Source organism: Cavia porcellus, unplaced genomic scaffold, assembly GCF_034190915.1.
Source record: "Cavia porcellus strain 051 isolate PalLab524CR breed Dunkin Hartley unplaced genomic scaffold, mCavPor4.1 scaffold_17, whole genome shotgun sequence".
NCBI classification, from domain to species: Eukaryota; Metazoa; Chordata; class Mammalia; order Rodentia; family Caviidae; genus Cavia; species Cavia porcellus.
Window position 1 is genome coordinate 71,716,552 of NW_026947500.1, and position 25,825 is coordinate 71,742,376.

The 25,825-nt window shown below is 56.6% G+C and overlaps 1 protein-coding gene and 1 long non-coding RNA gene across 9 annotated transcripts in view; one reads left to right on the top strand and one right to left on the bottom strand.

Annotated features, from left to right (window-relative positions):
• Positions 1–2,037: 2,037 nt before the first annotated feature.
• Positions 2,038–5,851, bottom strand: LOC134471057 (uncharacterized). Of its 2 annotated transcripts, XR_010040400.1 has the most exons (3): positions 5,229–5,851; positions 3,623–3,800; positions 2,038–2,294 (listed from the first exon to the last, which is right to left on the bottom strand). It is a non-coding gene; the product is annotated as an uncharacterized LOC134471057 (long non-coding RNA). The 2 variants fall into 2 exon arrangements; XR_010040399.1 differs by having other exon boundaries at positions 3,623–5,851.
• Positions 5,852–5,915: 64 nt separating this feature from the next.
• The window catches only part of Ranbp3 (RAN binding protein 3), a 46,702-nt gene continuing 26,792 nt past the window's right edge, over positions 5,916–25,825 (top strand). For 5 of the 7 annotated variants that reach the window (XM_063228762.1, XM_063228765.1, XM_063228764.1 and 2 more), the window contains exons 1-2: positions 17,368–17,407; positions 22,405–22,460. In XM_063228762.1, the coding sequence (XP_063084832.1) occupies positions 17,383–17,407; positions 22,405–22,460 (81 nt within the window). In that variant the 5' untranslated portion in view covers positions 17,368–17,382. Of the gene's footprint in view, positions 6,064–17,367; positions 17,408–22,404; positions 22,461–25,825 lie in introns of those variants that run through there. The other 2 variants (XM_063228763.1, XM_063228767.1) reach the window with 2 other exon arrangements.

Below are 25,825 nucleotides of genomic sequence, written 5' to 3' on the forward strand. Positions count from 1 at the left end.
CGAGCTGTGTGGCCAGGCCTGGCGGAGCCCCAGGGCCTCCCTGTGTGCTTTTTGCCAGATCCAGCTGGGCACTGGGTGACAGATGGGTCACCACAACAGGGTCCCAGCCTCAGGCCCTGCCCGCTCTGAGCTGCTCCCGGCTGAGGCCCCTGAGCCCAGTCAGGGAAGCCCCGGGGATCCCAGGGCAGCAGGGCTGCCAGGGCCCTCTGTCCTGTCAGCACCTCCAGGTGAGCCCGATGCCAGCTGTCCTCAAGGACAGAGGTGACGCAGGGCTGGCTGGCTGCGGGAGAATGTGGGGTACCCATGGAAACCAAGGGGCTGCTGCCCTGCATGCCAGGGACCCTGGGGAGTGCTCTGTGGGGTGTCCCAGGCACTGCAGGGTACTGGACAGTGTCCATGCCAACAGCGTCCCGTGTGACAGTCACCTGTGTCCCCAGACACTGCCGAGTCCCATGTGGCCAATGAAGGAGACACGGGTGTCTGCATGTGTCTGCATCCCAAGGGACCTCTCACAGCAGCGGCTGGACACAGGTTCACCTGCTGGAAGATAACTTGCTGGAGGAATCCACTGAATTTGGGGGAGGTCCCCTAAGGTGCTGTCCTGCTGCTGTGTGGGGCAGCCTGACTCCCCAGCCGCAGCTGAAGGGTTTGTTTTAACCCGAGTACCTGGGTTAGAACCCAGCCACTCCGAGCCCTTCTGATTCTGTTTTGAGAGGGTCTCAGTAAGATGCTGAGTTGCCCAGGCTGCGGTCAAACTTGAGATCCTCCTGCCTTGGCCTCCACGGGGGGTGCCTGAGTCTCTGTGGCTCCCTCCTGCCTGACCCTGGGGCGGCACCCCGTTTTCCTTCCCCTTTGAGCTCATGGGCAGCCTAGAAACCCAGCTGGTTCCCCCACCTGGGTGCAGCCCAAGCCTAGGGGCATCCAGTGATGGATGGCACTGTCCAGAGATGGGGCGCACCTGGCAGCTGGTGACCACTGGATCTGACGGGGACAAGGACTCCGCACGGCCCCTGTGGGACCCGGGGATCCCCTTCCATTTAAAGCGGCCCTCGGGTGGGGTGGGGTGGGGTTTAGAATTCATCCTTGTCCTCTGCCGCCCCCCAGTGGTCACCATGTGACACAGCCTTTTGCTTTTTTTGCCGGGGAAGGATGTTTGCTTCATTTCTGTTGGCGACAGGAAAGACTGCAGGCATCACAGCGAACCCCCCGTCTGTAACCTCAAAGCACCCCCCACCGGACACCTAACGTCACAGAGGGGACAGGAGTTACCTATTTAACCCAGTGATCGAGGTTGACAGTGAGGTACAGACTGACTGTGACTCCAGCTAGGCCGGATCAGATAGGATCTGTTATACAGGGTGACCTCAAACCTGAGATCCTCCTGCCTCAGCCTCCCAAGTAAACTGGGACTACAGATGCATAGCCACCGCATCTGGCTCCGGGGCCCTCTTTTTGACTCCAAAAACAGTTCCTTCTTACTGTCCTCATGTGGTAGAAGGAAAAACAAGGAATCTTTCTGGGTTGAACTCAGAGCCTTAGCACAGAACTAAACCTGCAGACTTTCATTTGTTTATTGAGACAGGGTCTCCTTAAGACACTACATTGCCCTGGCTGAGCTCCAACTTGCAATTGACCTGCCTCAGCCTCCTACAGAAGAAGAGTATTTCTCCCATAGCCTCCAAGCCACGTGCCCAGCAGGTACTCAGCCCCTTCCTTCCCAATTGGCTCTAAACTGGAGGCTGAGGATTCTGGAAAGTTGGGTCACACACCGAGCACCCGCCCGTCGGCAGGCCTGCTCCTGACAGAGCGCTCACTATGGCTACCGGGTATCTGTCCATGGTGACACATGGCAAGGCTCCATTAGTACAGACACCTGGGTGCGTCCTGCTGCCCGACAGTGACGCAGCCCTCTCTGTGCCCAGGAAGCCTCAGGACTGCTGGCCGCTCAGGGTCAGGGTTGACTTCCGGTGTGAGGTGTCCACCCTGGGCTGATTGGCCTCTGGGGGCAGCAGGCAGCTCTTCAAGCCGCACACAGAATGTTTGTAAAGTTAGCTTTATTGGGTGTGATTTAAAAAAAAATCCCCCAGCTTTATGACACAAGTGACAGAACTTCACACATTTCAGGTGTGTAACACGTCACAACACACGTGTGTCCTGGGATGGGATTAAATCAAGCTCACTGACACATCAGTCCCCACAGAAGAACTTTCTTGCCGGTGTGGCGGCATCCTCCCGTTCAAGACCAGCCTGGGCTACACACTGAGCTCAAGGCCAGCCTGAACCGCACACGGACCCTGTCTCAAAAAAAAAAAAAAAAAAAAAAAAAAAAAAAAGAATTAGTGGCACTGGAGATGAAACCCAGGCCTTCACCCTGACCCACACGTCTGGCCTCCTTCATTCCTCCTCTGGAGACAGGGTTTCACTAAGCTGCTTAGGCTGGTCTTCAACTTGAGATCCTCCTGCCTCAGCCTCCCAGGAGCTAGCTGGGCTGTCAGGCCTGTGCCAATGTGCCTGCCTACTCTGTGCCTTTTGATCACTAGAACTGTACTCCAATGTTCTCTGGGTCCTCAGCCTCAGCACAGGGCAGATGACACTTCCTATGCTGGACCCCATGGTCCAAGGTTCACTCTCGATTTGGAGGGGCACCATGTAAGGCAAACAGCAGCTTGTGCCAATTATTCAAACCCCTTTTCATTTCCTCCTTCCATCTGGGGATGAGACCAAAGTCTGTGCTCGTCACTGTGGCCTGGAGGCCTTTTCTCTCTCACCCTCTGCTCAGCATACCACCAAACTCTTCCCTGTGCCTCCAGCACACCCTGCCCCAGGACCTTTGCACTTGCTGCTACACCTAAAATGCTTCTCCGGCAGACCTACTAAAATGTCACTTTCATCACAGCAGAGGGGACTTCCTGACCAGCCCATCTAGTCTCCCCTCTCTCTGTCACACTGTTTTGCTTTCTTTGTGGCCCTTCTCCAATCATTTTGCTTGTTGTCAGATTGCACCTAACGAGTCAATGAGTGCAGGCATGGTGGGTACACACTGCTGCATAACAAAAATCCTCAAAGCCAAATGTCACTTTACACACAGGAAAGGCTGAGGGAGGCAACACACTCCGGAATCCAGGTTCTCAGGCAACCCATGGTGGCCGGGTCGGAGTCAGCTGGAGCCAGCCAGGCACTTGCTTGAGGTTTAAGTTTCTTCCAGTGTAGCAGCCTCAGGGCCCTTAACACAGTGGCAAGAACCTTAAGAACTGACCCAGGCCAGGCACAGTGGCATACACCTGCCATCCTAGCAGGAGGCTGGGGCGGGAGGATCACACGTTCCAGCCCAACCTGAGCAACTTACTGAAACCCTGTCTCAAAATATTTTAAAAAAGGGGAGGCCAGGGATGGAGCTGAGCACACAGGCCCTGGGGTCCATCCTGGGTTTCAGCAGGTGGACTGCACCATGTCCCTGCTATAACCTAGCATGGCACACCGCACCGCGACATTTCCACTGTGCGGCACTGAGTGACAAGCCATCCACGTTTCAGAGAAGAAAACAGAGACCCCAGTTTCCAACAGGAACAAGGCCAAGAACTCAGGACCCATTTTACAACCAGCCCCGTAGAAAATCAACAACCCTGGTTTGTCGAATGAATAAATCAGTGTTGACTGTGTCAGTCTGTGAGAGGAGACAGTCGGGCCGCAGGGCAGGCGCTGGCAGCCGTCACCACCGTCACCGTGGGGGCAGATGGGGGAAAGTCACGGAAACTCCGCCGGCTGTTGGGCTGACAGCTCGACAAGCAGCTCTCGTGTACCTTGAAAAGCCACAGCCGGGTTATATTTAGCACGTGATGACAAACAGCTGGGATTCCCCAGAGTGGACGGCCATGGTGCCTGATGTGACTTTGGGCCGCAGGTTGGCATGGCATCGAATGACAGTGAACAAACGGGTTCCAGTCATCTCCCCTGTCTGGGGAGCGCTAATCTGCCCTTAATGCCGTGCTAACACCTGCTAATCTTCCCACAAGCCGGGCAGACCACGCTACCACCCAAGGTTTAGCAACACCGTTTTGTGTTCATGTTTATTCTTACAAGGATCTCCTCTTGGAGGCTTAGTGGTTTTCGATTTTTTAGGATCGATGTAGCGGAAAATTTTGTTTTGTTTCTGAGACAGGGTCTCGCTACAGAGTCCAGGCTGGCCTTGAGCTCACAGGACAGCCCAGGCTAGTCTCGAACTCGCAGCGACACTCCTGCCTCAGCCTCCCTGAGTGCTGGAAATACAGGTGTGCACCATCACACCTGGCTGGCTGAGGACATTTTAATGGTATTAAATCTACCACTCCTGAACAAGAGTAAAAAACAGTTCTATGCAAAAGACTCTTGAACTCTTATGTGCTTCAAGATCTAACAATGCCCAGAAGTTCCTGTGCACTGTGTTAAAATGCAGACTTTGACTGAGGTCTAGTTTGGGGTGAGGATTCTGGTGGCTACACTAAGACAGCACTATATGCTCCCCCCAAAAATCAGGTGTGCTGAGCAAGACACATCTCTTCCCAACTCTATGGATTGTGGTATCACAGGCATGGTTTCAAATGGATCATGGAGGAAGTCCTTACACCAAGAAACTCAGCAAGTGGTGAGAAGCGGGCTCAATTATTTGTCTAGATTTGAGAAAGAAATGGAAAAATATCAGCAAAACGTGCAGCAAACCACACACGTGTACGTAGCAACACTGCACTTTCCCCACCTCCCCCGAAGCAGCTGGTTCTACACCAGCCGCACCCCACTACTGGTAAGTGACACAGGGACAACTGGAGAGGGGGTCACAAAAGGAATATGCAGATGCAGGACAGACACACAGACACAGGCCACCCGTGTCAACACATGTGTCCTGGATTTGAGACTGGCAAACGTTTGCTATTATTTTTCTCAAATAATGTGTGTTAAACGAACTCGGGCCCAGGTGTGGTGGTGCATGCCTGTCATCCCAGCACTCAGGAAGCTGAAGCAGGACAATCATGAGTTCAAACCCAGCCTGGGCAATTTGGAAAGACCCTGTCTCAAAATTTTAAAATGTTTCAAAGAGGCGGGGGGGGGTGTGCAGTTCGGTGGCAGAGTGTTGACTAGATGTGGGCGCTGAGAATGGATGACACGGGGCTGTATTTTGGGGAAGCGCCCCAACCTGCAGGATTGTCGAGAAATGGGCAGCACATGAGTCAAAAGAACTCGCAGGAGTCCCATACCTTCCGCTGGTGAGGCTGTTGGTCCCTTTTTGCAGGCGGAGTTGGGGAGGGTGCCCGCCTAGTAGGCATGAAGCGTGGGGTTATGAGTCTAGTTCTTCCAAAACAATTTTTTTTAAAATAACAATTTGCAATCTTAACACAGTGCCAACTTCGGTTGCAAAAGTAAAGTACCAAGTTGTTTTGCCCCTGGAGAACCTCGAGTCCGCTTCACAGTTGGAGAGGCTGGGCAGCCTTGCGAAGTTGATGGTCCCCTTTTGCCGATCGCCGATTTCCGACCGCTGCTACTCTGCCAGCACCCTGCGCCCTCCCGCCGTCACCTGCCCGCGCGACCTCGGGACCCCGGCTGTCTCGTAGGGCTGGCGAACTGGGCCGTGGGGTAACTTGCGGCCACTTGGTGTCCGCAGAAAGGCCCCGCAAGCCGGGGATTTACCTGGAAAAGGGCGTCAGCTCCTGCACCTCAAACTGTTCGTTTTCCCGTTTCGGGGAACCCCCAGAAAGCAGGAAGAGAGGTGACAAGCCACACACACAGAACACAGACCCAGACCGCGCCACCAGCTGCGCGCGCTGCCACCCAGCAGGTTGCCCTGGCCACGCCCTCTCCGCCGGCGGGAAAAGGAGGCGGGGACGGTTAGTGCGCAGGCGCGCGCCGGAGCGCGAGCTGGAGTTCAGCTCGGCGCGCGGCTCAGTACGCAGACGCAAACTGTCCGCCTTGCACAGCGTCGGCTTGCTCAATGCGCACGCGCAAGAGTCCTGGCAGCGAGCAAGCGAGCCCGGGCCTGCGCGGGGCCTTGTGGGAGGGCTTAAGGAAGTAAAATGGCGGACCTGGCGAACGAAGGTAGGGGAGGCGCCGTCGGGGGACAGCTGACGGCGGGGAGCGGGCAGCGGGAGGCCCAGAGGCCAAAGGCCCAAGGGATGAGCCCCCAGGAGTGCAGGAGTCCCGTGCGCTGCGCCCTAACGGCCCGGCGCGGCCTGCAGGCGCCCCCCATTGCGCCCCCTCAGGCTGGACTCGCCGGCCTGGCCCGTCACCCGCGGTAGCACCCGTCTCTGCCACTCGCGGGCCACCGGAGCCGGGAGGACGCTGGGCCGCGACTCGGAGGTCCTCTCGCCTCGCAGGCCTGGACTCGGGCGAAGGGGGCGGGAGGTACCTCGGCCTCGGATGTAAATAGACCTTGGGGTCTGGGGGGGCGAGAGCGCCTCACTCGCTCCCCTCCCGCGCTCTCGGGGACCCGGCGCCCCCTTCCCCGGCCTGGCTGCCCGTTCCTCTCAGCTTGCGCGGTCCCCTCCTCCCGGCGCGTGGAGCCTCCACGCCGAACACTGAGGAAGCCGGGCCGCGCTCACCCCGCCCCCGCCCGATCTTGGCACCCCGTTCCCGCCAGCACCCCCTCTCCAGGTGCCCAGGTCCCCTCTTTCAGGCCTGGCCACAAGACCGAGCTGCGCGCCGCCCCAGCCGCTTCGTGCACGTCTCCCCCTCCCCCCTCGTTTTTGGCTGCTCTTCCTGAGAGAGACCACGACATCCCCGCTGACATTCCACCTGAGCGTTTGTGACAAGGTGCCACTTCCGAAGCCCCCTGGGGACACCCTGATGGCTGCTGCCATCCACAGTCCTGCCGCTCTGGCTGGAGCTTGAGGGCTTCCGAGGCCCGATTTTTAGCTGCCTCCTTTTCTGGGTGCACAACTGCAGGCGGTCTGCCTTCCTGTCCTGCCCTGAGGACCCCCCCACACACCCCCAGCGATGCGCCCTGCTTTGGGAAGGTTTCTGTACCGTTCTGAGTGGCGCCAGACCCATGAATGAATGCTCCAAGTGAGAGCCTCGAGGAGCCCGTTAGTGCTGCGCAGAGTCAGGATGAGTGCTGTAATCTCAGCACTGGGGAGGCTGAGGCAGGAGGATCACGGCGAGTGGAGGCCAGCCTGGTCTGTATAGTGAATTCAGGGCTAGCCTGGGATAGAAAATAGATTCACTATAAAAAAAAAAAACGCCCATGTTCCCAAGTCCTAGACTTAACTGTTATCTCCCATAATACTCCTCACAAGAGCTCCCTGAGGTAGGTACTGTTACCCCTGTTCTCTTGGTGAGAAAACTGACTTAGAGCGGTTAGCTTGCGCAGGACAGGTCGCAAGGCCAGGTCGGAGCCATCTTTTTTATAAGGGGCCGTCACTCTTTATAAAGTAAAGAAGCCTTGGAGGGTGGGGACAGGGACTGGATGTGAGACTGCGTAATCGCTTCTGAGCTGCAGAGCTGCACGTCCAGCAACAAATCTGATGTTCCCACAGGGCTGTCCACTAGGCACGTGTGTCACCGTTTTGTGCCAGAAAGCCGTGCTGGTCTAATTCCCCTCACCCATGCCTGCTCTTTGCACAGCCTTTCACCCACTGCGGTAAATGGCAAGTCCATCCTTTGAACCCTGTCACCCCAAACCTTGAAATCATCTTGCATTCCACTCTCATACATTGCAGCAAGTCCTGGCCGTTGGTCGTACCTCAGACATACATCCAGAGGGCAGCCACTTCCCACCACCACCACTGCCTTGTCACTTGCGGTGTCCTTCCTTCACCCTAACCCACCTGACAGCTTAACCTGGATGCTGCAGTGGCCCCCGAGGCCTCCCTGAGCTGCTCTCCCAGCGCCAGGGCTGTGTGTACCAGGCTTCTCAGTGAGCCTGGAACAGGCTCTGCACTCCTTTTAGCCCGTCTTGCTCTCTGCTGGTTCCTTTGCTTGAAACATTTGACCTCATGGCTGGTTCCTTCACCTATAGACTTTCACTTGGGCATTACGTTATTGTTGAGGACTTCTCTGGCCACCACATTTCCCGTTCCCCTTCACCCCACTTTTATTCCACAGCCCCTGTCACCACCCAGCGTGCGAGATGTGATTGGGTTTGCCTGTCTCTCCACCAGGGTAGGCGCTCCATATGCATAGGGATGTTTACCTGCCCTGATCGCCGGCGGGTTCCCTGCATCTCGAACAGTGCCTGGTGCCGAGCAGGTACCTGAGAGATGCGTGGCGGAGGAGGGAACACTTGGACGAATGAATGCGCTCACCGGGGAGAATCCTTGATGTGAGAGAGGCCTTTGAGTGCAGATAGTATGCTGTTCCCTGGGACTGCTATTGGCTATGCAGTACACATGAGCTGTCCCCTGTAAGTCGCACAGTTAAGTGGGTGTGAGACAGAAATGCAGTGCTTCGCGTTAATACTGTGGTTTTCACTTCAAGGTACCACACTCACCTGGCATTCGTCTGTGACAGTTCTGTGACATTCATCCTCAGATCAAGTCTTAGTGGGTTTCTGTGCCTTGGGTATTGTGTGTTTCTCGAAGACTCCACTTTTGCTTTGGACACGTGCAGTCTGGTAGGATGTCTCATTTCACATCCACTGTGTAAAGTGGAACTTCCTGGCCTGTGTATTTTGAAGCTTGAGGGACAGCCCTTGGCCGTATCTTCCTGTTTAAACTTCGGGCAAGTACCCTTTTGGCTTCTGCTTTTTCAGACTAGGACTCTTAAGCTGCTCCTCCCAGCTGGGCAAAACCCATCTCTGTGTCCGAAGCAGTGGCCGTGCACCCTTGCTGGGCACCAGGGCTACCTAGGGCGCTCTTAAATCCACAGGTGTTCAGTCGCCACACCGGTGAGGTCCCAGATATGCAGCCATGGCTGAAAAGCCCTGGCGTGAGTAGCACAGTGAGACAGGGTGTGCTGAGGCTGTGGCAGCTGCCTCCTGCCTGGGGCCAGCAGCTCTCCTAGCCTTCCCGTGGTGGTCCTGCAGGCTGTGACTTTTAAAGTGCACTCGGGATGTTGCTCCCAGCTGTGTGTGTGTGTGTGTGTGTGTGTGTGTTTCACAGCTGAGCTCAGGGACGCTCCCTTCTGCATAGCATTTCACCCCGGACGCCTCCCAAGCTCAGTAATCGTTCTTTCTCTGGAGTTACTCTAGGCTAGAGCCTCAGTCGGGTTTGAAGGCAGACTATGATCTCTAATAAAGGTACCGAAGGGTGGGAAAGAGTGAGTGAGGCGTACTCCAGCTGTTGGGAAGCCTGAATTGTGGCTGTCCGAATTAAGAGATCATGTGAATTCTCTGCAGGCTGTGGGCACACAAAGGGAAGCCCAGCAGACAGGATAAAACAGGGTTCTTAACTTAGGCACCGCTGACCCTTTGGGCTGGGCCATGTATTATAGTATATGCAGCAGTGTGGTGGCATCCCTGCACCTAGTCACTGCATGCCATCCCCCGTACGCCCTCACCCACACTGCAGGGGTTTTGACAGCCAATACAGTTGCACACTGGCCACCTGTCGGGGCGGAGAGAACAGCTGCAGATGCTCCCCCAGGTGCGACCCTGGTATAACGTGGTGGGCACAGGTTCTGTCTTCTGGGCTTCTGCTATGAGTCTCCCGTGGACTCTGAGGGACGGAGGCCTCTGTTTCTGCACCAGTCAGATGGGTCAGTAGGCTCAGTAGCTGTCTAGTGGGTGCTGTGGGTACCAATCTTGGCTCTCAGGATCCCCACTGGGGTCTATGGAGGCTGCGTTAGTGGACTCTGTTCCAAGAACATCGCCTTCTGTGTTTGGCAGGGGCAGAGACAGGGGTGTCATTAATGTGGGACCCCGGGGACCTGTGGGGTGTGGGTCCCCTGGAGCCCTGTCCTCCTCTCCTCACGTGATCACTTGGTATCTGGATGCAGATCCTTGGTGGGGTGGGCTGTGCATAGCGGGCTTCTGCTCAGCACCCCAAGCTTTACCCATGAGCTGCTGATAGTGCCTTTCTCATCCCCAGAGTGGACACAGGAGGTCTGCAGACAGCACCCCATGTTCCCTGGGGGGCAGAACTGTCCGGAGTTGGAAACAGGGATCTAGCCTGACCAAGTGCAAGTTTAGAGATTTTCTTTCGGTTTATTCCTGTCCTGCTGATGGAGAAGGTGGAGTGCAACTGAGTTTTTATGCATTGGAACTCACATACTTGGAATCAGTTCTCTTGCTTCTCACACCCCCTTTCCCTGCCTTAAACTCAAAGTGAAATACAAAGGTTTCAAATTTTTCGTGAGTTTATGACAGAAGTCGATGCTGGTTTGTCCTGAGATCAGGTTGTGTACCCTGGACAGCTGTGCTGCCTTGGTCTGCAGCACGAGTGGCCTGGTGGTGGCTGAGGAGCTGATGCTCAGAGGCTGCAAAGCTTGTACACACTTGGAAGAAAATTTTAAGTTTTGCCCGGATGCTGTGTGCAGACAGAAAAGCTTATAGTTCTGCACAAGTTTCAGCCACGCCTCCAGCCGGCCTCACAGGAAACTGGAATTAGCCCAGCAGTCCTGCACTGACCGGGAATTAGAGGAAAGAGGAAATGGGGTACATTTGGGGGATGTGAGAAGAGAACGCAGGAAAACTGTGGGCAAAGGCAGAGGCGGCTGGTGCTGTACTGTTGTCTTGGCCCCGCCTGGTAGCTCTCCATGGTACTTTGAGGCCACTGGACAGCTGATAGGGTTGCGTCCCTGGTCTGCTTTGAATGTTGTGGTGGTCGTAGCAGTGGAATTTCTGTGTTCTGTTTTTAAGGGGATCTGTTTTGGCCTGCTCTGCACAGGGGCCTTCCCGTGGACCTGTGTGACGTGGCCTTGTGAAGAACTGAACAGTGCAGGTCATCTGTGTGAGGGCTCCCCGCAGTGCCTGTGCTGCCGGGTCTGCTTTCTCCTTGATGGCCTCGGCACTCGGTACTGCTGGTACTGCTGCGCAGTGCTCCTGCAGCACTCAGCCATGGCTGTGTAGTTTGCCTGGGCCTCCCTGTCTGAAACAGGTGCGGGGGTCTAGGGAATCTGTAGTTTCAAAAGCTCCATAGGTTTTTATGACATGAAACCCAAGTGGAAAAACCACAGACAGAAATCACAAACCTATCTGAGGGGCAAGGCTGTATGTTAAATTTGACTCATTTAGATTTCTGTTTGTGTCTTTAATTAGGTGCTTTAAAGGAGATTTCTAAGAAAATATCCAGATTTCTGATTTTTCCTGAAAACCAGGACCCCTGTCCCTTGGCCAGTCCCTGCACAGTAACGCTCTACTCTCTGCACTCCATAGTCTCCACCTTTCCACTCAGGACCTGTCCCACTTCCTCCCTTCCCGTCTGTGTGCACACAGTGGGCTCCTGGACCAGAACAGTTGAGAACCTCTGGCTGTGATGTGGAGGCTCAGGGCATGGGGCCTGCATGAGGCCTGTAATGATGTTAGCGTGGGTCCTGCCTTGTCATTAGCCTCAAGGGAATTTAAACCAGGGCTGGCCAGAGGCTCCCAGAGTGACAATGTGCAGCACAGTCAGAAGCACCCAGATTGCCTGTTCTTAGTGTGTTTCCTGTGTCCACCACTTGGCACAGAACTGTGGCCAAGTTGTTTGGCCCTAGATCCTGCATGGGTGAGGTGGAAGAGACTGTGAACCAGTTGGGGGTGGTTGCGAGAGAGTGTGTGGGTGACTGACTCTGGCTTTCAGAGTACCTGTCAGTTACTGTACTGTAATTCTTCTAATTGGATGCCTGGTGGCACACTTGCCGTTGCTGGGACAGAATACCTGACACCCACAACTTAAGGAAGGAAAAGTTTGTTTTGGTTCATGTTTCAGTTCTGGTCAGCTGGCACCAAAGCAGGACAGCATGGCACAGGGGCGTAGAAGAGGAAAGTTCTCATGGCATGGCAGATGGGAAACAGAAAGCAAAGGGAGGAGCTGGGGAGGAGATAAACCAGTAGTGGCAAACCTGTGGCACAATGCTGCAGTGGGCTGTTTGTGTCATTGAAAGCTCTAAAAGGGTCATCTTCCATGCCACCCACAGACACCCACTTCTTCTGGCCAGACCCCACCTCCTAACAGCAAGGCAGGTATAAACCTCAGTAATACAGTTAGTTATCTCCTAAAAGTCCCGCCTATGTGTGCGTGAGAGTCTAGGGGGACATTTGGCTATAAACCATAACATTCTGCAGCAGCCCCCATAAGTCTCATATATACCTTTATACAAAATGAGTTTAGTCCATCTCTGAGAGTTGCCAGAGTCCTGCCAGTTTCAGCAGTGCTGAAAAGTCCAAGTCCAAAGTCTCCTGTGAGCTCAAGGCAGAATCTCAGCTTGAATCCTTGGAAATAGCAAAAAGAAGTTAAGCACTGCTAACATACAGAGGAACAGAGCAGAAGTCCCCATTTCAAAAGAAAGAAATAGGGGAATAGAAAGGAATGGGACCAAAAGCCAGCAGGACAAGCATTAAACCCTGTGGCCCTGTTTCCAACAAGCAGGGCAAAGTGAGGTAAGATGTGGCACTCCAGATAACTGGGGGGCCCTGCCCCCTTAGGGTGCTGCCAGTTGTAGCCCTCGTGGCTTCTTCCTGAGGCCGGCTTCGGTCACTCCTTGTGACTTTCCTCGGGTGTCCTGCCTCCCTGGTTTGTCCAGCTTTCTGGGGTCTCTCCTGCATCTTGAACTTTACTCTCATAGCTGCATGCACTGCCCTCCCAGGGCCTCCTTGCCTCGCCTCCCAGGCCTTCTGAAACCTGGATGGAAGCCTCCGAGACCTTGTACTCTTGTGTTCTGCGTGCTCATTAAACCAGCACTGCACAGGTGATGCCAAGGTCTGCTACCAGCCTGAACAGTAGCCAGGCCCTTTGCATCATGGCTGCAGAAGCCTCTGGGTGCCTGGATGGCTGAACGCTGTCCTGGGACACAGACTGCTTACACAGCGGTTCTTGAGCACTGTGTCCTGCGGTTCTCTTCTCAAAACAAAGTCACTTTTGCCGTTTTGAGCCTGCAAAGAATAGGGATTTTCTAGTTCTTCACATGCCCTAGTGTCCTGATTAAAGTATTTGGCTTCTTTTTAATACTAGTCTTTAACAACCAGGGTCACCTCTGCACCAACTTTACAGGCCTCAGCTTTACCAGTGTTTCAATTCTGGTGAAACTCAAAACTTGTATCACTCAGCTGTGCCATTTGCTCCTGATTCTCAATGCAGAGCTGTCGAAAAGCCGCTGGTGGTAGCCATGCTGCAGCCTCAGCAGTCGGCCGCCTTGAGGTTTCCTCTTGCGCAGTGATTCGTCCACTGCCATCCGTGTCAGCCTCCGCAATGTCGGACATGAGCAAAACATAGACAGATGTTCTACTTGAGAATACCACACAGGATCCGGAGCCCGGCTGCCAGAGGAGTCCTGTCCTGACTGAAACCTCCTGAGCCTGGCCTTCTTAGCTGTATTTCTGTCAGTGTTCTGATCTGAACAGCAACCAGCTTCTCTCTTTGTGCTCGGCATACGGCATCCCCGGGCTGCTCCTCCCGCACACCTCCCCAGACTTCTCCCCACAAACTGTTCCAAAGGACTTTGAAGCACACGGTCAGATAGTGTCACAGCACTGACCCCACCTCTCCGGTGCCAAAATCTGTCTTACTTGTTTCTGCTTCACTGAGACAAAATATGCAGCACGTGAAGAGGAGAGGAAGGGTTTCTGTTGTCTCCCGGTTTGTGGGGTTCGCAGTCCACAGTCTGGTGCCGTGGCGTCAGTTACACAGGGTTTCTCCAGCTCAGTGTTATTGATGACTAGGGCTAGATGATACCAGCGCCCGGCTGGCAGGGCTGCGTGTGCATTGTGGGGTGCTTAGGGTCATCCACAGCGTGGCTTACTGTCCCGTCGACCGCCACCCACCCCCCTCGTGAGAAGGGGAAATGTCTCCAGCATCCCGTGTCCCATGAACGTCCGCCCCGCTGAGCTCCTAGGATGGTGCGTGCTTTTAAATCCACACACCGAATGGGGAGGCAGAAAGGTCAGTCTCCGAAACTGAGGTGCCCTGGTTTATATGCCATCTGTCCAGCCCCGAGTTTATCTCATGTCCAGTGTGAGCAGAGATGTCAGTTTTTCCCCAAAAAAGTTAATATGAGGTTTCTAGGCCTCAGCACAGTTGGGGTTCAGTCACTCTGTGTGGTAGCGGACTTCTGCATGCCCCAGGGTGCTGATGAGTATCCCCATCTCTGCATAGATGCTGGCAGCAGGACCCCTGCCCCATTGCGCAACCAAAAATGTCTCTAAAGGTCGGTTTTGTCCCTGAAGGAGCACAGTTAAATCATAGCTGAGGTCTGCTGTGTTACAGGGTTCACGTCTGCAATGCGTGATAAATAGATTTTTTTTTTGTCTTTTTCGTTTTTATCCGTACCAGGGATCGAACTCACGACTGCCTGCTTGCAAGGCAGGCGCTTATGCTGCTGAGCTAAATCCCCAGCCCCATGATAAATAGATTTGTCGTGGGGTACTAGGACATACAGGTGGACCGCATTTGATCTTTCCCCTCTCTTCCCTTCTCTCCCTCCTGTGCTCCCCAAGCTTCTGTCCCACAGCGGCCCTTCAGCAGCTAAGCAGTGTCAGGGGCCTCCTGTCCCTCGGCGCTGCACGGGGAGGCCTGCTGAACACCACAGATGCTCTGGGTTTGCGGGGGCCGAAGGCCAAGACCCATGAGTCCAGGGGCCCATGCTGGTCCTTCGGCGAATCAGCGGCTCAGGTTAGCAGTTGTTCTCCGGGAGGCTGACGCTGTGGGCCCGGCATTTGCTACCACTGCATACGGTGCTCGGAGACCTGGAGGAGGCCTAGATCCGGTGGTGGTCGCTCCCCGCACCTTGTCAGAGGGCAAGACCAGTGCAGCAGTGTCCAGGGCCTTTGCTCATTTCAGCTGTCCAGGGTCTTCCGCCCAGCATCTCGGGGACCTGTCACCCAGAATTCACCTGTCGAGCCCAGGGAGTCGCCGCCTTTCGCACACGGGAGGGATGGAGGGTGCTCTGCGGCAGCCAGGGTGGTGACCGCCAGGTCCTGGGAGGCGGGCGCTGGGTTCAGGCCATCGTCCCGGTTGAGACCTGCCTGCGGGGTCCGTGTGGAAGCAGCAGATGGTGGGTGTCCCTGAGGGCGTGGGATGTCCTCACACCCCTGCAGTGGCGTCTCAGCTGGACCACAGTACAGCACCCACAGGCCTTGTAGAGAGGCAAGCAGCCTTCACCTGGAAACCATGGAAGCTGGGGTTTAGCTCAGCAGCTCAGTGCCTCCCTGGTAAATGCCAGGCTGTGAGTTCATTCCTGGTACAAAAAGAGGAAAAAGTCCCAACGAAGAACATCCAAGCCCGGGACTTAGTGCCCCCACGTGACGCCACCAGGGGTCATCACAAGTGTCCTGTGTCATAAAACCTTGTTTCACGCTGAAAACGTTTAAAATAGTGTACATGACGGCCTCAAGGCTGTGTTCTAAGGGATCAGGCAGAAACGAGTTTCATGTTTAAAAGTCTGAGTCCCATTCCCAAGTCCCTGTGTGTTGGCAGACTTTCCAGAGTCCCAAAGAACAGATCCAAAATGCCGCTGCCCAGCCACGTTGGGTAAAGGCTGTGTGATCTGCCTGCTGAAAATACTCTAATGCACAAGTGGGCGGGCTGGGGAACCCTTCAAGCCTGCAGAGCTGATTGGACGCTCCCCGCGTGGCCTTCTCCGCCATCCAGACCTCTCTGTGTCCCCTGCTCCCCCCCGTGGCCGCCACCTGACTCCTGCTGTCCTCAGGACCCTTGTGCTTGGCACTCCCTGTGCCTGCAGGCTTCTGTCTCCCTGACCGTGCCTCTTGGTCTCTGTGTCTGAGGTGCAAGCGCAGCCTCGCTGTTCCCCAGACGCCTCCGGGATCACCCAGCCATCCTCGCCGCCTCTCCCTCCCCTTCCCAGCCTTGGGCTCCGGGTGCAGCCCAGGGCTGGTGCTGGCTGGCAGGGGCTCCCCTCGGGCCCCGCCCCAGGCTAACCGAGCGTTTGTGTCAAGTGTCTGGGGCGAGCAGAGGCCAAACTGTGAGGAGTATCACCGTTGGGTACTGAGAGCGGGCAGCTGTCCTGGAGTCCCAGAGCGTGCGGCAGGGTGGCCTCCAGTGTGTTTCCTGTGCAGTCTTCCGAGTGTGATTGTAACCGTGACACTAATGCCAGAGTGGTCACGCTGCCAGGCCAGCAGCTGCCCCTCACACTGTAAATGCATCTGCTCACTTACTCTCCCCCAGAGTGGGTCCCTCTGTCCCCTCCCTGTGTTCAGACAAGGACACGGCCCAGGAAAGGTAGTTGACCTGCCCAGCACCCCACACCCACGTGGAGACAGTTTGAATGCATGCAAAGACCGGCACCCACGCTTTGAATGTCCTTGTGGGTCAGCCGTCTCCGAGCAGGCCCGTGATCCCGGGGCGCCCTCCAGGCCTGTCACACGGGGGTTCTGCGCTCTGCAGGACCCGCCTCCTGCCACTGCCGCTTTCCTTCACCTCCGCCGCACTGTGTTGCGCCACCTAGCGGCAGGGAGGAGCTGCGTTGCCCTTCCTCCCCTCGGCTTTACCCGAAATGCTGCCGCCGCCGCCGCCGCCCTGTGATTTGCTGGTTAGCTCCTGGGGTTTGTGCTGGCCTCACCGCTCCCAGGCGCCCAGAGCACGAGTTCTGCTTAGGGTCGGGGGACAGGGAGGGAGGCGGTGGGAAGCCTTGGCTGCAGGCCAGCAGGGCACGGAATGAAGGAGGCAGGATGCTGCCTGCCTTAGGTGTCTTACAGGATGCCCTGCTTCCTGTCCCCCAGGGCTTCCCAGGCCTGTTACACGAGTGAGGGGCAAGCAGTCCTCTTCATGTGGGGTGCCCCTGGCCGTGTAAGGTCCCTGCCCTCCCTGGTGAAGTGAGCACGCGCAAGGAGCTGGTCGTGCCTGTTCTGGCTGGAAGCTCTGGCTTCGGCGTTCAGCTTGGATTTCAGCGGGTGAAGGCAGGGACAGGATAAGGAACATTCCAGAAAGATTTGTGCGACATGGAATAAGTCACCTCCGAAAACCATACCCCCTGTTTCTCCCAGACACCAGTGAAAGAGAATCAGGTTCTCCCAGGCCCCACCCTCAGCTGGGCCAGGGGCCACTGAGTGGATGGAATGCCCAGATTCATGGAGGCGTCTCCTAGCAACAGCATGTTTGCGGTCACCTCCACCCTTCACCCGTTTACCTGGTGTTACAGTGCAGAGCCATTCAGAGTAGTCACGGAGAAGACAGGGACGAGGGGTGGGGACAGTAGGGGTTGCCAGGTGAGCAGCTGCCGTGTCCCACTAGACTGTCTCTCCTGTTGACAAGGTGCTTTCTGTATTTTTTTCACAGTAAGAAGATTAAGACACCTCAGCCAGGATTAAAGCGTGTTTTACTTGCCTTGATGACATCTTGGTCTAGAGTTTTAGGTGACTTTCTACCCAGGGGCCATTTCCCGAGTTGTCCGGAGGGGAGGTGACAGAAAAGGCGGTGGTGTCCCAGGTTCTCCCTACTGTGTCCTTCTGGCTCTGCAGAGTATTCTTGTGTCATTTTCACCAGAACCTTCCAGGGCAGAGGCTGCAGGGAGCAAGGGGCAGGGGTGCCAAGCCCATCGGGTGGTGCCAGCCTGGGCACCACCTGCTCATGTTGCTGCCTCCCAAGCAAAGCAGAAAGTTTGTGCGGGCGGCAGTGGAGCAGAGCCGTCAGTGGGGTGCTGACGGGGCACCTGCAGGTTTGCGCCGACAGCCCGAGGCAGAGTGCAGCCTGCTGCACCGAGGAGCGTGCTCTCTGTCTGCAAAGCTCTCAGCCTCCACGCATCTGCCGTGGGCACGGCCGCGCAGCGTGTTTCCAGAGGCGGTTGAGCCTGGGATGGGAGAACCAGCCTTGCTGTGACCCCAGAACACCCTCCACTCTGGGCTTCCCTGGCTCTTCCCCAGGTGATGGTGTGGAATCTTAACAGACAGCTACTTTTTTTCCTGATGTCGTTTCTCAAAAGAACACAGTGTCTGCTTCACAGTTGTGAGGCCCACTGCACAGGGGAGGCGGGAGGCAGCGGACTGGGACAGGGCTTTCGCACACACACCGTGGCACCTGTGGTACGTGGGTGCCATGTGGCGTGGCCCTGTGCTTAGGAACACGGGTGTCAGACAGGCCCAGCAGGGCTGGAGACCTGGCCCCTCCTCGGACAAGTCGCTTGTCCTCTCTGGGTCTCTGCTTCCTTCCCTGGCACAGTGGGACCTCTGAACACACTGGGTGGCGCAGGTGAAGCCTGGCAGGGAAAGCAGTGACACGTGAGGCAAGGGCGATGGGAGGAGTCCTGGTGTGGACCGTGTAGGCCGTGAGCAGCGTGGCCAGGCCCGGGAGGAGCTAAGAGAGCCCTGAGTCCAGGGGCACACCCTGGCATCTGAGCCCTGCTCACCGGGGAAGCACCTGGCACGTGCTGGACAGTGCAGCTCCCCAGCCCTGTGTCTCGGTGTTGTTGGGGTGACCTGGAATCAGGCGGAGAGGCTCTGAGCCCTCACATCTCTCACCAGCTGGGCCGTCACCCATGTGTGGCGTTTAGGGCCTCAGCACAGGCAGTCCAGGAAGAGGGGTTCCCCATGCTGATGGGCTGTGCCCATCTCCAGGTGGGCTGCTTTTGCACTAGCTGATTTGATCAGGGAGCATTTCCTAGGCCGCCTGCTCCCCAAAAAGAAGAGAGCACTTGGTTGGCAGAATTTGGGTGAAGAGTGCACCTGATTGCAGTTTTGACAGGGTGGCTTGGCTCAGCAGCATAAGTGCCTGCCTGGCAAGCTTGAGGTCGTGAGTTCGATCCCCAGTACGATAAAAAGTTTAAAAAAAAAAACAGGGTGGGTTTTCGTGGTGGCCTGGCAAGCAGTGTCCAGTGCTGGCTCGCCCTTGGCTATGAGGGGAAACGGGGCAGGGGTTAAAGCAGGATGTGGAGGTGGGGCCCCTTTGGTCCCTGCTGTGGGGTGCAGTGGGTGCCATTTACTGCAGCCTGGCTGACCATCAGGAGTGCCTGGACAGCCCTCCTCGGGCAGGGCTTGTGAGTGTAGTCCTTCTAGGCGTCCTCAGCCTCTGCGTCCCAGGCCAGAGCACAGGCGCTGTGCACGTGGGCCCCCAGTACTTGACAGTTGCAGTGGAGATGGCAGCTGAGGTCCTTTGGGTGCGCGGCTAGCCCAGTGCTTGCTTGCTTGGCATGAATGCTGAGCCTGCCGTCAGCGGGGCTCCGTGGCTGGAGCAGTAGCCGTGGTCCCTGCTGCTCCGTTCTGTTCTGTGGGTTCTGTCCCTCTGAGGGGCCCTCGCTGGGCCTCACCAGATTCCGGCCACTGTGGTGTTCAGAGTCACACTCTGCAACTGCTTGTCAAGTGCCTGTTGTTTGTGAGGCTGTGTGTTCACCGAGGGGGACAGAACGGAGGAGGCCCAGACTCTGCACTTACAGCTGGAGACCACCAGCAGGCGGTCCCCAGCAGAGCTGCCTCCGGCCTGGCCCGCAGCACCTCAGCCAGGCTGCCAGCGCAGGCATGCCCTGCACTTTCATCACACGCTTTGCTTTGCCCCGCGCCTTCTGCTCAGCTGTGTTCTCATGTTTGCTGTGCTGCCTTGCACAGAGTAGGGGCTTGGTGAATATTGACGTGACCACATAGCACCTGGGAGTGTGTGTGTCTGATAGAGTAGATGACTTCCCGGTGCTGGGCACCGGTGGTGCCTGGGGATAGCTGTGCGGGACTGGTCTCTTACCCTCCGGGAGGCTGGGTCGGGTGCGAGGCAGAGGCCGCTCAGGAGGGAGCGCAGCCGGCAGGGGCAGCATCCACCCAGTGCTTCCCGAGAAGGCTGCGTCCCCACAGGAGACAGAAGGGACAGTGACCATGTGCAAGAGTGCAGAAATGGGCCGTATGCAGGGGCAGCAGACTGGTCTGCCACGGTGGCCAGTGGGGACCACGGCGAGAGTACCTGTCTGAAGGAGCCCAGACCCTGGTCCATAGGAGAGCGTCAAACTGTTTCCTCTGGCCAGCGGTCCTGTGTGCGCTGGTGGGAGAGGGGAGAGGTGGAGAGAGGAGGCAGGGAGGAAGGAGAGCCGGTGCTGCCGGCTGGGCGCTGGGACCAGAGCCTGCAGGTAATCTGGGGAGTCTGATTGGATGTACCTGGCTGGCAGCTTCCAGGGCTGAGCCCCAGTCCCTGGCTGGGCCACCTGCCCAGGAGGCATCAGCCTTATTCCTGCTTTGCTGCGTCCTCTTCCCGCTCATACCCTGCCGTGTGGTCCTGAGGGTCATCTGTCTGTCCCAATGTCTGTCTTCCCCTCGCTCCTTCCTTTGGATGTCTGCGGATCCTCCCAGTGTGCCAAGCGCTCGGAGTGTGCCTGTGGTGCCGCGGGGAAAGGTAGTTTCTGACCTCCCGGGCACACAGACCTAAGCCTGTCAGCATCCAGGGGCAGGGCTCTACTTCTGCAGAGAGAAAGAAACTTTCGGCCCCACTTTAAGGCGAGTCCAGTTCCCTCCACAAGGGCACTGAGCGCCCTGGACATTGAGTGTGTTCCCACCAGGGCGGACACCGAGCTCAGACTGACTCCAGCAAAAGCCATCATGTAGGCGACTGTGCCAGCGTTAGCTCTGGGCAAGCCCAGCCTAAGGCCTGCACCAGCATCACCAGGACCTGGCCGTCCCCGTCTGCCTCCCGCTCCGCTTCCCACTGGCTGGCCCTACGCTGAGGCCCCTGCTGATTCCCCGGATCTTAATGTCATCTGCTTAGCAGCCCCCACAGAAAGAGTGCCTCTTCCCTGGTAGTTCCTTAAAAAGGTGGTGGCTGCGTAGGCGGTGCTGTGCCCCCTGGAGGAGGGCCACTTCCCGATTCCTCAAAGAAGACGAGGCCCTGAGGGTCCTGGGCTGGCTGCAGCCCTGGCTCCTTCGGGGCAGCGTGGAGCCAAGGTGGGGAATGCAGCAGTGTGGCTGCGCTGGAGCGCCAGGCTCCCTGGCTGCAGACACGGTGCCGATCTCTCCGTCCTGGCCCGAGTCCCTCCAAGGTTCGTGTGGTGTCATTATTTTCCCGCAGAGGTGGCATTCATCTGTTTACTCCTTTATTCAATGGCGTGCATCCAGGGAGGGGCTTGGGGAGGAGGAGGGCTGCCCGATGCAGTCAGTCATTTGCCTCTGGCGCTGCAGTGAGACTTGGGTGGACTCCTGCTGTGGGGCTAGAGGGACCTGGTGGTGCGAATGTCATCACCAGTGGGCTGCTTGTCTGCAGTCTGTGCCCCTAGGAGTGGGTTTGGAGACCAGGAGTGGGCACTGTCCGTCCCCTGTAACCTGCTCCCAGGCCCTCTCTCTCCCAATGGTCAGTCACCACCCTGCAGCCCCTGTCTCCTCGCCCTTATCCCCTTCCTCAGATATTTTTATTTGAAACGATGCTCCCCAGATCCTGAGCCTACTCCATCACCCTAAGCACTGCCCTGAGCCTGCTGCCGTCCCTTCCAGCTCCTCCTGAGACCTCTTGGGGGCTGTCCCCTGATGCCATTGCCCTGTGTACAAGCTCCCAGGTGTTAATGCTGCATGCAGGCATGCTGGGAGTCAGATGCCACCAGGACAGGGTCCTGGGAGAGCATGGCTGGACCTGGCCCTGCCTGCCTTGGAGTTTCCAGAGCACTGGCTCCTGAGCCACAGCCCATGCCACCAATGAATGGCAGGGGAGACTCTAAGTGCGTCCCATTCAAAAGGCTCCTTGGTTTGTACCCAGGCTGAGGCCATGAGAGCTAGACGTCTCCTTCGGGGTCCAGGCCATCCCAGTCAGCACGCACCAGGGCAGCGGGAGGGGCATTCCTAACAGGGCTGAGTGGCCCCGCAGGGCACGTGGTGTCACGTGGCAGCCACAGGTTGCGTTACTCCTGTCAGACGGCCAGCACCCTGTAGTGTTCCTTCAGGAGCACCTCACGAGGCAGATTCCCAGCAACTCCGCACACGGTTGCTTTGAGGGCCGGTGGAGAGCCCCGGCCAGTGGCCTCTCCACAGAGAGATGAGCCCATTGCCGGAGGCTGCAGCCTGGTCACCCGCTGGCCCGCACACTTAAAAAGCAGATGACAGCTGAGTGGGTCTGTAAGCTCGCAGTCCAGGAGGTGCCACCTAGAGGTGGGGAGAACGGCTGCCAGCACCCTGTCCTCTCCAGTACACGCCTGTCCTCAGGGACCGGACAGCATTTGCTGACTAGGAGGTCTGCACAGAGAAAGGGCACAGGTCACACCTTCAGGGCCAGTCCTCCGGGCTGAGCGCACCCACACACTCACGTCTCGGGAGGAAGCTGTCGTAAGTGGTGTAGTGTTCTGTGGAGTTACCAGTGTCCGGCTATGTATATGTATTTTTAACTTCTTACAAACAAATGTAGCTTTGTTTGTTGTGTGAACATAGTGCTGGGGGAAAAAAACTAATTTTTCTTTTTGCAGAAAAGCCTGCCATTGCTCCGCCCGTCTTTGTGTTTCAGAAGGATAAAGGACAAAAGGTAAGGGGCCGGTACGTTCCCTTCTCATGCCATGCAGGGGCCCTGCCGCCTCGCCCGGAGCTGGGAGGGAGGGAAAGGCCCGGTGGCTTTGGGTTACGCTGGCGAGGGCTCAGAGTGCGCGGCTTTGGACAGGCTGTGGGACAAGAAGGTGAGAGAAAGGAGGGGAGTGAGGGAGGAGGGCAGCGCTGGCAGGAGGGAACCGGGACCTGCGAAGGCTCTGGGGTGGCCGGGCGGGCTCAGGTGGGCTCGGTGGGTTCTGCCCAGCATCGCTGCACACTTCCGGGAGCCGGCGTGCGCCCCCCCCAGTGTGGCACGGGTGCATTCAAATGATAATGGTGTCTGTGCAGGAAGCCGTCCCAGTGCCCTTGAGTGCTGGTGTCGGTGAGCAGCGGCTCTCGGGTGTGGGTGGTGTGGAGCAGGCCACAGCCTGAGCCAGTGGCTGCAGCCGCCACTGTTGCCTGGAAGCCAGTGCCTTACTCTCCTCCCTGGAAAGCAGGGCCAGGGTTGTGTCAGAAGTCATTTGGTGCCCGAGACAGGGGTGACTAGCTTTTGTGCTTGTTGACCATCTTGGATCTGAAGGGTCCCTTGCCACTGATCTCCCTTGGCTGGACAGGATTTGTGATTTAATACCTCTTAGAGTGTTTTATAGCAACAGAGTACTGTATCAGGCTTTCGGAGGTTCATTTGTGTCATGTCAAGAATGACAGGGTTTGAGCATCCCCTCCACATGGTGCTTGGTGGCTTCCCAGGCCTCTCGGGGGGGGTCCCACTCCCAGCTGGGAGCCGCCTAGGGTCTGGTGATTTGGGGCTGCCAGCAGCACAGCTGCTATTCGTGGGTCCTGCCCCTTGGTCTGAGGAGAGAAGCCCAGGCTTCTCTCTCACTGTGTGGCCTGATTTTCCCAGGCACTGTTCCAGGGATCTGCCAGGAAGGGACAGGAGGGAAAGCGGGAGGGTATGTGTGTGCGTGCGCATGCACAGAGGGTGGGATGGTACTGGAGGGGCCAGCCCCCACCCCACAAGCACCCTGTGCCTGCCTGGGCCAGCGTCTGTTAGCCCTGGAGCTTTTAACAGCGTGGCCTCTTCTGTGTTGGACTTCGTGCCTGACTGTTGTGTTGGAGGGAGCAGTGCTTTCTTCCCGTGTGTTTAGGTGACCTAGGAGGGGTTCCTCCTTAGAGTCCTGTCTCTCCCGGCCCAGGCAACATGGGTGGGATCCACATGGTGGGATCTCAGGGTTTATCCTTTGGAGGGCCCAGGAGTGTGAAAGCTCTCCTTTGTGAAAACAGTATCAAATAATCGTAGGCACTGAGTATGTTTTAGCGAGCCAGGTCATTTCTCTCCAGCGTTTTAGTAGAATTTGGACTCTCAGAATTTTGGATTTCACTGTGATCATCATTTGGACCAGTTTTAGTTTATCTTTTTTTTTTTTAATTTATTTTTTATTGGCACCACGGATCGAACTCACGACCATGTGCTTGCAAGGCAGGTGTTTATGCCACTGAGCCAAATTCCAAGCCCTCCAGTCTTAGTTAAAAACAGAGGTTGGGGGCTGGGGATTTAGCTCAGCGGCATAAGCGCCTGCCTTGCAAGCAGGCAGTCGTGAGTTCAATCCCTGGTACTGATAAAAAACGAAAAAAACAACAACAAAAAAAACAAACAGAGGTTGGCAAGCGAAGCACCCTCAGCACCTTTTTTTTTTGTAAACAGCGTTATTGGCACACCTTCCCTTCTCAGCAGCAGCGCGCGCGCGCGCGTGTGTGTGTGTGTGTGTGTGTGTGTGTGTGTGTATGCATGTGTGTGTGTGTATACAGAGGCCACGAAGCTTGCGAAGTGGAAGGTTGGGTACATGCTGAGGACTCGCATGCCATGGGTTCCAGCTCCAGTGCTAGGAGAAGAAAAGTTGTTGAGTATTTTTTGGGTCTTTCGCAGGGAAGTTTGCCAAGCCCTAAGACAGCTCAAGGAGTTAGTTCTAACCCTGAAGACATCAGGACAGCCAGCAAGCCGAAACCAAGATGTGACGTCTGTTCAGGGGACTCTGAATGCTTTAGAAATGCCCTGTTCCTGGGCAGGACTGTTTGCACAGTTGAGGGGTTTGGCCACAGGATGTGAAGGCCTCCAGGAGGCTTCTGTGAGTTACCCTGAAGGGCTGGCCTTCAGCATGAGCCCAAGCAGCAGCCACCAAGGCCTCCCAGGGCTGGCGGTGTCGCTCAGCAGCGCGGCGCCTGCCAGGCAATCTTGAGGTCCTGAGTTTCATTCCTGGCACAAAAAGAAGGAAAAAAGAAAGGCTGCCCAGTCATTTAGAAATGTGCAGGTCGCGGGTGTGATGACGCACACCTGTGACCCTGGCCCTTGGGAGGCCGGAGGAGGAGGATTGCGGTGGGTTCAAGGCCAGCTTGGGATGCACAGCCAGACCCTGTCTCCAGAAAAAGAAAGAAAAAAATGTAGATTTCTAAAAACAACTGCCCTCCAGAGCTTTAGGGTCAGCATCCGCTTTCGTGAGCTTCCGTGGCAAGATCTGAATGGCACAGGCACCCTCCCCGCGGGACACCCGCCGTGTCCACGCGGGACACGCATCTGTGTGGCCCAGCCTCTCTCTGGCTAGTCAGTACAAGTGTCACGAGAAGACAGCCACAGTGGGGTTTATTTCGGAGCTACAGTGTTTGTTTTCTTGCTCTTCTCTTTTTTTTCTGAGGCCGGTCTTGCTCTGTGGTCCGGCCGGCCTGAGCTCACGCACGCACGCACACACTGCTCCAGGCTGGCCGGAGCTGCAGCTGTCCGCCTGCCTCAGCCTGTGGCGCGCACCATACGCGGCTTAGCGCGGCCAGAGTTGCTGTCGGAAAGCAGCCTGCGGCCGGCCGGCTGCGGTCCTCCCTCAGGGGCCAGCCCCCCGGCCTGCGGGGCTCTTTCGCAGGCTGCCCCCGGCCTTTTGCCTCATCATTTTACATCTGCATGTTTCAAGTTTTCAAATACTAGGAAAAGGCGAGTGCACTGGGAACACTGAGGTGCCCGCCCCCGACTCGCTGTGCACCTTCCTGTGGTAACCGCACTGGCTGTGAGTGGTGCCTGTGTGGGCTGCACTGCGCCCAGGGCCCCAGGCTGTGCCCTCCTAAGCAAATGGGCATGAACTCAGTAACACCCTTTAATATATAGCCTCTATCTTGAATCGTCCCTCAACTGTCCCTCATGACAGTTTTCCTAATTTACTGATCCCCAAAGATCCAAAGTTCCACAGTGCACTGTGAGAGCTACTAGATGGTCTCAGACCACCCAGTTGGCGGTGTGTAAAGAGCCCACTGCTGATGCATGCCTGAGATAAGGATTTGAGATACAAAGACGCCCAGCTGCCAGCCCAGGAGTTTCTGTTTTAT